Source organism: Herpailurus yagouaroundi, unplaced genomic scaffold, assembly GCF_014898765.1.
Source record: "Herpailurus yagouaroundi ecotype Mexico unplaced genomic scaffold, PumYag 100, whole genome shotgun sequence".
NCBI classification, from domain to species: domain Eukaryota; kingdom Metazoa; phylum Chordata; class Mammalia; order Carnivora; family Felidae; genus Herpailurus; species Herpailurus yagouaroundi.
The window spans coordinates 58,602,224-58,617,471 of NW_024412391.1; the positions used below are offsets into that span (position 1 = coordinate 58,602,224).

At 36.0% G+C, this 15,248-nt stretch overlaps 1 protein-coding gene across 1 annotated transcript in view; it reads right to left on the bottom strand.

Annotated features, from left to right (window-relative positions):
* Positions 1-382: 382 nt before the first annotated feature.
* The window catches only part of NXPH1 (neurexophilin 1), a 301,946-nt gene continuing 287,080 nt past the window's right edge, over positions 383-15,248 (bottom strand). Inside the window, exon 3 of the mRNA XM_040472557.1 lies at positions 383-3,484. Within this exon, the coding sequence (XP_040328491.1) occupies positions 2,723-3,484 (762 nt within the window). The 3' untranslated portion in view covers positions 383-2,722. The remainder of the gene's footprint in view (positions 3,485-15,248) is intronic.

The following is a 15,248-nucleotide window of genomic DNA, read 5'->3' on the forward strand; positions in this document are numbered from 1 at the left end:
AGAACAGGAAGAGTATATTGGATACAAAGTCCTGTATCATCATGACTTTTCTATATTACAGAGGGAGGTGATGATGTAGCAGTTTGGGATAAGTGTGTACAGGGCCAGAAGAGTCCTGAAAGCTTAGATTTTTCAAAATTGAAAGTCTTTTTGGAAGTTTGTTACATTTTCTTTTTCTTTTAAAGGAAAACTACACAGAAAAATAATTGAATTCATTGGATGTTAGTTAGCTATGTTCTTAAAAAGCAACATTTCAAGAAGAGATTGGAAAGCAGGGCAGACGGGTGGAGATTGAAGTATATTTTTATCTCATCTTGAATTTGGAATCAAAAAAGGACAGATTAGACCCTGTAATGGAAATCACAGTCCACTAATCAGATGATCCTAAAAATTTTTTTAATGATTTTCTCTTTCTCATTTAGTCCTCTTTTTGCTAAGAGCAACTAACTCCTAAGTGATCATTGTGATAAATAAATCCCAGAATAACAAGATTTATCTGTGGCAAATTTGTCCCACAGTTAGAATTCATGATGCATTTATTGCCTGTTGTGCCAGATAGAGTCTGTTCTAACATTAGCTTCTAAATTCCACGGCAAATTAATTAATGCATTGATAGAAATGGTTGTCAAGATACATCGGAGGATTTTGAGAGATGGACATTAAATGGAATGATGTGTCTTTGACTTGCAGTTGAAGGCTTTCTTTAGTCAAATCTGTTGCTGAGTCCTCACTTTAGAACTCTGTGGTCTTGTGTTCCCTATAGTACTTCTATTATTTTCTATATGAGAACATACTTATCCTTATGCAGCATGAAGGGAAGATGAAAATGGGTTAGTGTTTTAATTTGGCTTCTTTGGTTAACCTTTGAGACTCTTAATATCCCAATCCCTCATTTGTGACTTTAAAAATGGGTTACCTTACATATTTCTTCTTCTGTTTATTTCGCTGGGATTATATACAGTAATTTTTTTTAAAAGAAAGTTTAATGTCCATAAACAATGCTATATAAATAAATTGATCCAATTTGGTATAAGTAAATTGAACACCTAAGCCTTCTCACTGCTATTGTAATTTTCTCAGTTGAGTTGAATGATAACAGTAGAATCAGGGAAAGCCAGCCACACTTCTTCAGACATCTTGACTTTCTTTTAAAGAAAAAAAAATTACCTTCTTCTCAATCTCCCTGTTAAATAAAGACTCTACACAGGGAAAAAAAAAAAAAACAGCTATAATCATTTAGGAGACCTCAATCATCTCTTATGCTCATTGATATTTGGTATTCTTGAATTAACTAGCACGACAGTAAACCAAAAATGTGTGCAATGCTGTATGCCACAACTGTTTGCCAGGCTTGAGACTGAAACTCCTAACTTGTTTTGACTGGGCAACTAATAGCAATTTAGATAGTTCTGCACAAATTTAGAGACATCAGATGCAAAACCATTACTGTATTCCAGCACATTCTTCCTGTCAGAACCATTTAAATCACCATCTTACACAAGCACATATTGAAACTCAACTTTAAGCATTTTATTTTTATGTACATTTCATTTTGTCCAGAAATAAAATATCTAAATACAGACAGACTGTAATGTTGTATATGTATAGCTTTCAACAATACTTGAGCTGAATAAATGCTTTGTACATTAAGTTTGTCTTTTTAATGGAGGTCACAGCTACATTGATAAAATGGATTCCTCATATCCTTTTTTTTTTTCTTTTTTAACCAATAACAAGCAGAGAGACAAGTACAAGTTAATATTAATAAGCAGCTCAAATAACACTTGGTTAAACTATGTACAATACAAACCATTCATACAAATGAAGACTAGGATATTGAATTTGTTACAATATGTGTAGTAAAGATAAGACAGACACTTATAACTTACATGGTGTCTGTCAGGCATTTCCCTTCTTATATAATGATCAGAACTTGTTTTAAGCAGCCTTAGTTGGTCTCAACTTTGCGAAAGTCCAAAGACTGGTGATGAAAGCTGTAATCCAATGTCTGCCCACATGTAAATTCCAAATGTTTGCTCATCTTTACTGAAAACAGGCTCCCTCCATAGAAAAAAAAAAAAAAAAAGAGCCATCTTATATTACCTTGAATGTGCCTACTGTATGCTGGAAAAAAGTTACTACACTTTGTTGTGTTCATAAAATAAAGAATACTGAGCTCTAAAGACACATTTTTTTTTTCCATTTGAACAAGCATATATTCCTACAGTAGTATTTACCAGTACAGCTACTCCAAGCAGTAGGAATGCATGAGTGGGGATTATTGATTAGCATGTACTCAAGACTTTAAAAGAGATTTCCATAACAGCAAGTGTTAGAAACCATTCACTGTCTAGTTAATCCTTTTGCTTGATGATAGTTTATCCTGAACCATTATGAGTCAGATAACGAAAGCCCTCCTGACAGCAATCATGACAGATGCAAGCTGAAATGTATATGAACGTGTGTTTGTGTATATCTATGTGTGAGAGTATGTCTTCAAGTGTGCCTTTAAAACCTGTAGTGATTTACAACTATGCTGAGAGATGAAGCTGACTGGGCAGAAATTACATCGGATTGTTTTCCACTAGCGTCTTTGCAGCCAGTTGACGAGAGCAGCAGTGTAGACACATTCCAGGCAACAGATGTGACCTTCCTCTTTGAGGTAACAGCCCTGTCATATGACCTTTAGTTCCTCAGGCTTCAGTCTCACCCATGTCCATCCTCATCCGGAGGGGAAGTAAGGTGTGTCACTGTGGTAGTTGTAGTCGGGGCACACTTTCTGTACTAGTTTATAATCTGTACTATAAAAGGAAATGTAAATACAGATCACCTTGAAGGGCTTGGAGCAGAGCCAGGATACATGACTTTGGGTCTGCTCCTGGTAACAGGTTTTTGAAGGATCATAGTTGCAGAGTGTGTTCTTGGTAGCCTTGTCAACCTTCTCATATTCAATGCGACAGTTAAAGGACTTGGAATCTTTGGCATCAATCACGGTTTGTTGTGCCAAGTCGAATTCCACTATTTTTGTAGGGGGCACCAAGCTGACAGATACATTCCCTTGACCAGTGGAGTTATGCCTGAAATAAACACTAAATGTCCCATTGCCGTGATCTACAATTTTCCCAGTTATCAACAGGTTTAGCTTCACTGTTTTGATGTTGGAATGAAAATCACCCCATCCAAACATTTTCTTAAACTTGCCCGTCTTAACAATGGGCCTTCGCTTGGCCCTGGGCCGAGGCTCTTGTTGGTCTGTGGAGTTCCTCAGCCAGTCCCAAAGGTCTTGCTCAGAATAAGGTTCTGGGGTGTCATATCGCAGGTCTACATCTGTATCATTTTCTTTGCCACGAAAAGTCTGTGACAGAAGTCGGCTGATAGACAAGTCTTTGCTGCTTTCTGTCCATATGTGCTTTAGTGTGGATTTGCTGCTTCCTGATTTTAGAAGTTCTGACTTCCCACCATTCGTTAAATTGGCACATGTGACCTGCAAATGGAACAGAAAAAAATGGTGTTTACATCTCTGTATCTGAGAACAGCTCTTTCTCAGAGGCTCAGAATTAAATGAAGATACTTCACTTAAATTATCTTCAGCATTTGGCCAATATTTATATATATAATATTGGGAGAGAGGAGGTATAGGTGGATAAAAACCACTAAACATGGCTGAAAGACTATATAAAAACATTGACTTTGACAAGGAAAAGACCATCTAAGATGAGTAGAGCAAACTGCATTCAAACAGAAATTAAACCAGTTATTTCTCAGCACTAAGATCCAAAAACTTTTAAAATAAAAACTTTACAAATAATTGTTACTTTTCTACTTCAAAATTGCCATTAGCTTTAAAACTATATGATTCTCAGAACTATGTCAACCAACATCCTAAAGATTTTTGGTCACCCATGCCACAGTTATATTAGAAAAGTCAGTTTTGGCAAGAGACTCCAGTATATTTTAACTGGTCAAAAGAAATCATGTTTATTATCAGCTATTAGTAGCATGGAACATACTGGATAAGACATAATATTTTTACCCTAAGGGCTTAAAATGTGGTCCAGGAAAAGGGACATAAACGAAAATATCAAATACACAATGTCTTATAGATAATTGTCAATCTAGAGAAGCTAACAACACATGGTCAGTGACAGAGAGGTCACTTCAAGTTGGATTGTGAGAGTCACATTCAGAGCCATTCTCCTGGGATCCTGGTCTTCTCTCTGGGAAGATTTAGATTCCACAGCTAGACCAGGGAACCCTAAATCTAACTGACAGATCAAACATTCAGATCTGTCTTGCCAAATTATACAGGCATTGTCCTATATTTCACAGCTCCTATATTTATGTTTTAGTGTAGAAGAAATAAAAGAAAGAAATGAGAATCCACGATGCATTCATTAGTCTAAAGTTAAAGCAGTGACTTCTGATCTTAACATGGAGAGCTCAAGGACAGTAGAGAAGACAGCTAAGGGCTCACAGGAATCAAAACAGCCAATACAAATAAACCCTTTAAGATGTGGACTGATTGCCTGTAAGGTAAGTCTGCTAAAGAGCCAAGATTCACAATAAACCTCTATCACCAGCCCCCTCTAGAATCAGTTCTAAGTCCTATCTCAGACATGAGTCTGACTACCATTCAGCAGCCTCATTTGGGCCTGCTAATCTCCTTCCAAACTGTTCTCAAAATAAGAGGTAATTGCTGGAGAGCTTTTTAATTCAGGCCTACTAGGAATTAGAGCTGCATTCTAGGGATCTCTCCACAGACTTAGGTGTGGAGGCTTCGTGCTAAGATACAACCCTGGCCTGAGAATGGCCTTTTACTCAGTCACTTGTGCTAAAAGGACTCTATCCCAATCCCTAGGGACAAGCTCATAAACTTTAATTCAGTCTTTCTGGAATCCATGCTCAGTGCTGCCACTTTCAAGCTATGTGCCCTTGGTCAAGTCATTTAACATCCCTTTACTTAGTTTCCCGCAACTGCAAAGTGAGGGTAACAATGGTGCCTACCTCATAGCATGGCTAACACATGTAAATGGTTCAGTTAAATTTAGCTATGTTTATAAATCCCAAGCTGCTATGTGAAGACAAGTAGAGAAAAAAGGCCACCAAATAGTACATATGGAAGTCTGGCTTGAGAGTAGCTTTGCTCTTGGTCACATGGCCAAGTATTCAGAATCTGCACAGGATAGGTTTCCCAGGGACATATACATACAAGAGGGCCTGGTAATCTAAACTAGAACAAAATCACTTAGAACTTGTAATCTTGTCTTTTCACAGATTCCTCAGGAACAATGAGCTTTACATTACCAGCTGGTAAATAGTCTTATCTTTGCCCAGCTCAAACTGACAGATGTGAATTCTATGAGGCCATTCCCCTCTAGAATAAACTACCAGTTGAAGCTGGTCTCTTCCCAGTAATTCTGAGCTTTAAAAAAAAAAAAAAAAAACCCTGCAAGCTAGTTAGTCCCACACAAATTCATTGCATCTGAGACTAAATGAGATTTTATAATGGATTTATGTCCCATGACTATACCCTGAAAAACCAAGATGGCAATTTTGGGTAGGCTAACACAAAATGTCACTATTTCAAGCTGCTAGTCTAAGTCAGTTGCAACCCCTGTGATCCCCTGGCAACAGTGATGCCTTTATAAAAAGATCCAGAAGGCCATTGTGCACAGAGGTTAACAGAGGAGAGACAAACACTGACCAAGGGAGAATAAGACCCTAGGGATGGGATGAGGCTCAGAAAAATGGATGGATTGTGGTGGGGATGAGATCACATGTAAGAGAAATACAGATCAGCCTCATGTACATAGTCTCCAAATTCTTAAAACATATTACCCAACCGAAATGAACAAACCTCCTCCTGTGGAATCAAGGATGGCTATCATCAGATGGGCCACTATTGATCTTGGGGCAAATACTGGGAATTGAAAGAAGTTTGTCTTTGCTGCCAACTTTCTTTTAGTGCTAGGTTCTTCCCCTTCTGTTCTCCTCAACCCTTGAATTGGTCTCTCTCTTTTCCCCCTGCGCCCAAACTGCACCTTTTCCCCCTGCACCTGTTTTCAGAATCCCTTCATGCCAAAACATTCCAGAAATGGATCATACTCAAGCAGTATGTGAGTAAAAATAGCTAAGTGGCTGCCTTATCAAAATTCAATTTGTTGTTTAACAAGGACTGAATATTAAGTCTTAAAGGGATGAAACTGAGAAATAAATATCCTGTGGGGAGGGGGATGATACATAGAAATGTATGACTTTTCTTAAGGGAAAAGCATAAATTTCCCACCTATCCTCTTCACCTGATAATAAAGTCAGTTCTCTATGGAACAATTTTTACTCTAATATGAAAAGTATAATCCTTAGTAGTTCCCAAGTTAATATTATAACTTTATAATTTACAAAACAAATAAAAACAACTACAATTCTCCTACCAATTCACTGAAGGAAGTACATTTCAAAATACACTTTTTCTATAAAACAAACATTAATTTATAAGAGTAGTACATATCTGTTAGCTTGGAGTTTATTTTTTGTATATTTGTTTTATGTTGTCTCAATGAAATCTAATTGGTTAGTCAAACATCCAAATCTCAACTTGCTTGATTATATAAATGTTGTCATTAACACAGCTTCTATATTTATGCTTAAGGTACAAGAAATAAAAGAAACAAACGCATATCCTATTTTCTCATTTTTACCTGGAATTACATAACTATCTTCCCATTCTTTGGATGACAAAAAAAAAATACAGGAATGCATTTGGTACTGGCTTGGCACTTGTATCTCAGAATCAACACAGTTGATCAGGAGATGCACTGTAATGAGCACTGGCTCAAGAAGCAGTAATGAAATTGTCCCAAAAAAGAAAGTTAAATGTAATTAGACTGCAATCCAGCAATGGCATATAAGGAGTGAAAGAAAAGAAAAAAGGAAAGGAAAGGAAAGGAAGGGAAAGGAAAGGAAAGGAAAGGAAAGGAAAGGAAAGGAAAGGAAAGGAAAGGAAAGGAAAGAAAAGAAAAGAAAAGAAAAGAAACATGGAAGTGGGAGATAGGATTTTAAAGGACCAATCAATCTATCCAAAAAAGATGCTAAGACTGGCAGGCAGAAAAACTTCTGAATTTCAGATAGAACAGAAATTTAGTTCTAAATTATACTCTCCACAGCTGTAGTGATTATGAGTATGAGTTCTGGAGTCAGATGGCCTCCCAATCCAGGCTGAGGTCTGTAACAGGTATATGATGTAGGGAAGTTGCTTAACTTGTGTATACTTATGTTTTTCTTTTGTAGAAAACAGGAGAATAATGCCCACCTCTCTCATAGAGCTGCTGTGTGAATTAAACAGGACACTCCATTTAAGGCACTAAAAGCAGTATCTGGGCCACGGTGATTGTTCAACATTTTTAATACTATTAACATCCTCAAATATTTTAACCTTTAAATCTCACTACATAATATTTTATGTAAATGAATAATAATAGGATGTGAGAGCAGAAAATATTTTCAAAAGAAAATCTCCTTTTTACATAACCAAAAACTTTAGCAAACAATTAAAAAAAGAAAGCATATAATTTTGAGAGTTCTTGTATTACAATGAAAAAACATGGCAGGTCGAATAGGCAGTAAAACTCAAGTTAACAAAAAATTAACATAAGTTCAGCCATTATGCTGCTCAGCTACCAAATGCAATGAATTTATTTATAATGTGAAAGCCTTCCATTGGTGCTGATTGTCAAGACACCTCTCCAGAACATCTCAGTTTGAGCACAGAATCAAAGCAGGTTTCAGCTGTACTGTCAACAACACAGTCTGGAATATTCTATTCTCATTCCCTTCCCTTCCCTTCCCTTCCCTTCCCTTCCCTTCCCTTCCCTTCCCTTCCCTTCCCTTCCCTTCCCTTCCTTTGGGTCTTTAGGAAATTCCCCAGACCTGTCGAGCATAAGCATCCTGATTTATTTTGTTTTATTAGTTCAATAACTATATAGTGAAACTCTGCTAATATTGAGTTAAATAATAGAAATACAAAGATAAATGAAACATGGTCCTTGCCCTCAAGAAGTTCACAGTCTAATGGGAAAATAAATTAAGCATGTTAACAGTGTGATGTATACAACATTCTAGTAGTTAAAATCAAAGTTAAAAGACAGAGAAGATGTAACAGTAGAAATAATCCTCAGATCTTGGAGATAAAAGATGTTTAGGAGTTCAACAGAGAGAAAATAAGCTTAAGGAGATCTTCTAAACATAAGGAACATACTGTGTAAAAGCAAAGAGCTTAGATGGGACATGTTAAATGTAAGAATGGAAAATAGTTCCTTATTGCTGAGCCTTAGGGAGCTCTGATAGGAAGGAAAAGAAGTTGTAAGAAGTGGGTAGAACTTGAAGAAGGTGGGCTAGGGTCATATCGTGATATTCCTACTAAGGCACTGAAACTTAATCTTATAGGTAATGTGGAAGCACTAAATTTTTTCTGTTTTGCTTTTAAGTAGGTCATTCCAGTTCTAGAAGAATCCCTGATTAGACATTGAAGGGAGAGACCTTGAAGGAAGAATGACTGGTAGAATGATTCATTACATAACTAATTGTGATATTTCATTTGAGAAAGTAAAATGAGGCTTAACCAAGGCAATGGAAAAGAAAAAGAGAAAAAATGGATATGAAATATTTCAGAGGTAGGATTAACTCAACTGGATGATTTTTTGGCTAAGCAGGAATATGAAAAGTTGAATTAACGAGTTTCCTGGCATCTGCAGGGAATACAAAGGTAACAAGTTAGCTGGAAAATATAATTAAATCTCAGAGGAAAACTGGAGGTTAAGGTGCCTGCAAGCCATTCCAGTGGTGCTATCTAAAGAAAGTTGATAACATGGGTCTGAATGTCTGGAGAAACGTGTGAGATGGTGATGTTGATTTTGTAGTATGAATAGATGCCATTCTGCAGATAGAACATGGGGATACGGAAGAAGGCTGGTAACAATATGTAATGCCAATGCTTTGAGGACAAACAGGAGAGGATCCAGGCTAGGTAGAGACAAAGGAGGCTATTAGAAAGAAAATAATGTTATAGAAAAAAAGAAAAATTGGGGAGAGTAAAGACAGGCATGGGAAGATTCAAATTCCAAGTAAAAGTCTTGTGTAAAAGTGTAAACACCTGGAGAGAATCCTCTTGACTTTTGAATCCACTACTAATGACCTTATTGAAGCTCGTTTTCATGGTGGTGAAGACATGATGCTAGATGAGAAAGAGCAACTAGCTTGATGCATCCGCTCCCAGCTGCAGTCAGGAATCACTGGCTGTCTCGTTCTATCATATCGCTTTACATCTTAAGAACTTTCATTTTTGAAACACATACATATACACACAAAATTGAAAGTTTTTGAATCTTACCGAATAAAAAAGATATTAGTAAAAAGAAACGTTACATCCAGAACACCCTCTACTATTGATATTATGAACATAATAACAAGTTTCTTTTTAAAAGTCACCTGAAGATTCTTTGATGTCAGTATATCTGAGTGGTAACAAAAGCGGTGAAGACTATGGCATAAAGATGAGTACAAATGAAAAAGCTGACAACCTCTAATGAACTCAGTTCTAAAAACACAAAGCATCATGAACTTTTTCTACAAGCAATTTATTCTATACCAGTGAAAACAGCAAATATACTTTCTGACAGTATAATTTGCCATGTCAAAAGTCACCAACGCCCATTCCAAAGGAACAGGCTTGCCAGCCCAATGATACCATTTCCCCAAATTATATGTGTTTGTCTTTCTCACTGTCTTAGAATCCCTAACGATAATAAAGATTCCTAACATAATTAGATGTATGAAATTGAAAGTATACACTAAAAAACATCCAAAAATAGGTGCAAAGAGAAGGGTCATTTCCTGCAACCATAAGCACAGACAGAGCTTGGATCTAACATGAAGGGAAAATGTCTGGGGCAGGATCTGTGCATGGGGCTGAGAAGAAAATACGCCTCAGATGGCAGAATGTAAGATATAAGAGCTACCACACTTTGATCTAGCTCTTTCTCTGTATATTTTAGGGCCATACTTTCACATCGCTTTTTCTAATACCTTTTCGTTAAAGGCTTACAATCACAATGTCCTACATCACCTTTTAAAATACTTTTCAATGATACCACTTTGGGAAAATAAACCACCCCTCTACTATATTGTCACCTCAATTATGCTCCTGGCCTTATGAGACGGTATATAAACATTTCACTCCTCTACGCGTACTATCTCCAGCTAGAGGTTTCCCCAGATGTTGTGATAAGATGCCTTTTAATTTCTACTAACATGCACATTTTTCTGTCGATCTATTACTATTCAATATAAATAATTTCAAGATTACTTTGAAAATTATGTATTTATTTCATCAACTGTATGAATACTTAAGCCAAAAATTTTAAACAACTTGATGCTTAAGCAATATCTTTCAACATTGAATAACTAATCAACAAAGTGGTCTTGCTCTATGATTACTTCATTTTAACAATTTTATGATTTGCTATGTTGACAATATGTTGCATACTATTAGCTGCTATTGGCTAAGGGCACACTATATTCCAGTCATTGTAATTAGTTTTCAGATATGGCATTGTATTGTATTTAAACTATTCAAACACACTTGCTCTCTCTCTCTCTCTCTCTCTCTTTCTCTCTCTCTCTCACACACACACACACACACTTTAAAGTCAATATTGTTATCCTCAGCTTACAGATGGGGATATAAAAACTCAAAAAGAGCTTGACCAGATTACTGCTGTTAAGTGAAAAAGCTACTCCCTATTATTCCACAGGCTATGTCTTTTACTCTTAAAATTATTTTAAATATGAAATTCTACATTAATATGTTTATAAGAATATTCAAACATTATAGAATTTATGAAATGAAAAGTAAAAGCCTGGCTTCATCATCAACCTCTTCTCTCTTACAACCCCAGCTCTCTCTTCAGAGGTAAAAATCTGTCAAAATTTTGGTGTATATTGTTTATAAATATCTCAACTATGTTTCATATATAAATACTATGTATATAGTGTCATATTTTGTGAATTATATTGTATACTTTCCCATCAACAAAATACTTTAGAGAGACATATCTCTTACACATCCAGGTATATCATCTTTATTAAAGGGGAATATAGAATTTTATATATGAATGTACTATACTTCCACTTTTTGTTTACCTTTTTTGATAGATCCTTAATCATTACATTATTTCACAGCCAGGTTACCTATAGTTGTTTTTTAACCTTGATTCTACTACTTTTTCTGCCATTGTTGTTTCAAATATCTGACTCCTTCCTCCCTTGAGCTGGATTTTAATTTTTATTGATGTATAGAGTTGTGTGATTCTTTTAGAAAGCGTTCAGAGGGGATAAACTAAGTTGTCTATGCCTTAAAATGTCTTTATTGGACATAGGCTTACACTGGGTCAAATGTTCATCATTTAATTCACTTTGTTCTGCTTAACTTTTTTCTTTCCAAAAAAATAATTTAAATTTTCTCTATTTCAGGCATTGTGCAATCTCCAGCCTGTTTCTTAGCTAGTTCAGAGAAAAACATGCAGATATTTCTAGATATATGAGGCTTTTCATCAAATTTTCCCAAGAGGTCTATAAACTCTTTGAGGGATGTTCTTCTACAGTATGACATTTTGTAACTTGGGGGAGGGAATACCTCGCATACAGTAACCACTGTATAAATTACCTGTATGGTTTATATTCTTACTTACATCTATTTCAACAGTTAAGGTCATTAACCATTTAGTCACAATCAAGACTGGGGAGGGGTTGGCACATATGGCCTTAAGAGATTTCTCTCTTGAAAGTTTTGAGGCTGCACTTGACATTGACAATACCTGAAGTGCCTTTATTATATATGATAAGCCAGAGGAAATGGGTTAGTGTTTTAATACATCAAAAATACATCATTTCCTTATGCTGCAAAGCAGTGCTCCAGGAGCAACAGTGTTGCATTAACAATAAAAAAGCAGAGAAGGAACTTTGTGCTTCTCCTTTAACCCAGTAGGTGCTATGAGGTTGTACTGCATACAAACTAAGAAAATGGGCTTTGCAGTCAGAGATCACAGGACTAACTCCAAAATCTGCTATTTTATCATTAGTGACTCTTTAGGACCACGTTTTCTCCAATAGAAAATAGAGATGATACCCCACTCGTTGGGTTTTCATGAACGTAAAGTAGAAGATTTTATATGTAATACACATAAAAATAGGGGAAACAGTATGAATTCGACATGTGAGAGCTATTATGCTTGGCTTGGTTATGAAACCCTCAAGAAAAGAAAAACAAGCCTTTCAGAATGCACACTGCTATTCTATTCCTGGTTCTCACTAGAGACATTACATCTGCTCAAATGATCCAAACAAACTGAGATGAAAATTGGCATAATTGTAACAACTCTGTGGTCATCTTTAGCAGTAGGCGGTGATAAGGGACCATGCTGATTACATTATGATTTAGTATTGGCAAATGTGGGCAATAATTTATCTTTAACATAATAACTTTAAAAAAGGGGCTCCTGACCAGACTGAACATTCCATGTCATCCTCAAAAACTAGAAACATGGTGTCCCTGTCAGTTTGAAGAATGCTCAAATGGCTAAGAATTTTAGGTATGTTACCCCATGAGTTCTCATGTTTCCACAGAGGATGGCTCACTTCTAACATAGGGTACTAACTGTTCTCAACATCACTATATTAGAAATTGGTGTGAATCATGGATAACTGAGCTCCTCACAAGTTTGTATAACCATAATCATTAGCTTTCTCTTTGGTTCCTTTTCCTACAGGTACTCTTAAGAAATTATATTAAAAATCTTCTTCGTTCTTTAACTGCAGGGGAAAAACACACCTTATGAAGAGGCATGAACAATAGTTTCTGTTACTGAGAAATACAGTTTTTCATCCTGTGAAAATATTGTCCCCTTCCTCATGCTTGCTGTATAAACTAATGTAAGTTTTGACACATAAACACATTAATATTAATGAGAAATTAAATGTAATTATTCCACTTAGCCTCACTTAACCCATTCTTTCAGAGTGTAACTATGGATTACCCAGGTTTGCATTGCAAAAGTTGCTTCTTTTGTTAGTATTTTATATTACTTCCATTTAGACTACATAAGGAGTAGCTCATGTAAAGACCTCTGGGTATGTGGTTAATATGATGAACAAAATGTCTAAAATAACATGTTGAAAGAGTATTTCTGGGCTGAAATAAAGCCATTTCAGCATCATTTTCAGCATCATTTTTTCATTACCCTTAAAGAGATTTGAATTTGTCAGTAAATCTAGATGTCTTTGAGGAAAAGAGAAATGTTGCATATGTAGGAATGGCTGGTTAGATCCAGTGTCTTTCTTTCTGAAATGAAGGTTAATATGAGTGATTTTCCTTATAAAAAAAAAAGGCTTTTTATATGCATGGTAATGAAGGTCAAAGTGCATGCCTATCTAGCATAAACCAAATGAGGAAGGACTGATTCACCTTACAGCCCTATTTTCAGTAACTTATATCTACATATTGAGTAATAATAATAGTACACCTTATCCAAAAGAAGCTCAAATTCTTGAGGAATAAGGACTTTGATATTTTTTGAGACAATATACCTACTTACCCTCTGATTATCAAGAGATTGATCTGGAAACATTTCAATAGAGACAAAAAAATTATATAAAAGAATTGATAGAAACTAGTTATAGGGCAATATCATCCCTTTGCCATTTAGGTCCTACATAGGTTCAAAAATTCTTCTAGGACATCATTCATATCAGGCTACAGTGTGTGGGCACTGCTAAGAGCTTCCCAGTTACAGAGTGGACAGCAAGCCAGACAGCCAACACAAAAATATAATAGGGGCTAAAATCCTAGAAATACCGTCCCTCCATACTACCATAAAAATCCTGTGGACTAGGAATCCCCAGTTTCCTCAAGTGGAACAAATACAGTGTTCTGAGAAGATACAAAATCTAGCAAGGAAAATGGACCCCTCACTATTTCATCAAAAGTTGATGATGATGGAGTTTGAGTTATGTAATAACTTTTGACATTGAGTAAATAAATATTTTTGGATCATGCTTTAGCCACATACACCTAGAGCACCAGGCCCCAGTGGCTCTTAAACGTAGCTCAGGGAAGACACAACTCATGCACAGGGAACTTCAATGGCCAGTGTGTCCACAAAAATAAACAAACAAACAAACAAACAAACAAAACAAAACAAAATAATAAAATCCCTTGAAAGCTCTTAAACTAGCCTGTTGTTTTGTTTTGTTTTGCTCTGTTTTGTTTTTCTAAAACCCCTCCCAAAATATTAGCAGGCATTCTTTGACTTTCAGTTTCTTTCTTGTAAGATTCCTAGCACTGGGTAAACCAGACTCTATCCTCCACAGATCTCTTATCCAGTGCCCGTCAGCTTTGGAACCAAATGCACCTATTGTCCACCGTCTGGGCTAGATTTCACGTTGGTCTTTACGAACCCCTCTCCGCTATTCTCATGGCATGTGGAATCGCATACCAAAGAGCTAGATGGAAAAGGATATTTAGGCAGAGAAATTTCATAAACAAGAAAAAAGATGGCCTCTGGATCATCTTTAATGAAGATCCAATTAATCAGATATAGTGGCATGCCTGCAGTCCAAAAAGAAAAAAAAAACTTTGCTCTTATTGTCACCAAGGGAACTAAGTAAGCGGTGTCACTAAATCAAAGAAGGATGTTCACCCAAAGTTTATGGTATAGGGAGATATAGATCATGAAAGGAATGGAGTAAACAGAGCTCCAAAATGACAGGATGCTGTAAGTGAAGTCACAATGGGAGTTTAAATGAAAATATGTCTACAGTCAGAGCTCTAAAATCCCCTTGACCTTTAATGTAACTTTTTTCTTCAGTTTAGATTAGATCCTGTTTATTATTGTTCTTTTTTCACTTGTATTAAGTTTTGAATTTTACTTCTCATATAATTAACATACAGTGTTATGTTAGTTTCAGGTGTACAATACGGTGATTCAACAATTCCATACGTAACTCAGTGCTCATTACAGTAAGTGTACTCTTTGATCCCCATCACCTATTTGGGTGAAATAGGTGATAGAGATCACCCATCCCCCAAACCTTCTGCCCTCTGATAACCATCAATTTGTTCTCTATAGTTAAGAGTCTGTTTCTTGGTTTGTCTCTCTCTTTTTCCCTTTGTTATTTGTTTTGTTTCCTAAATTCCA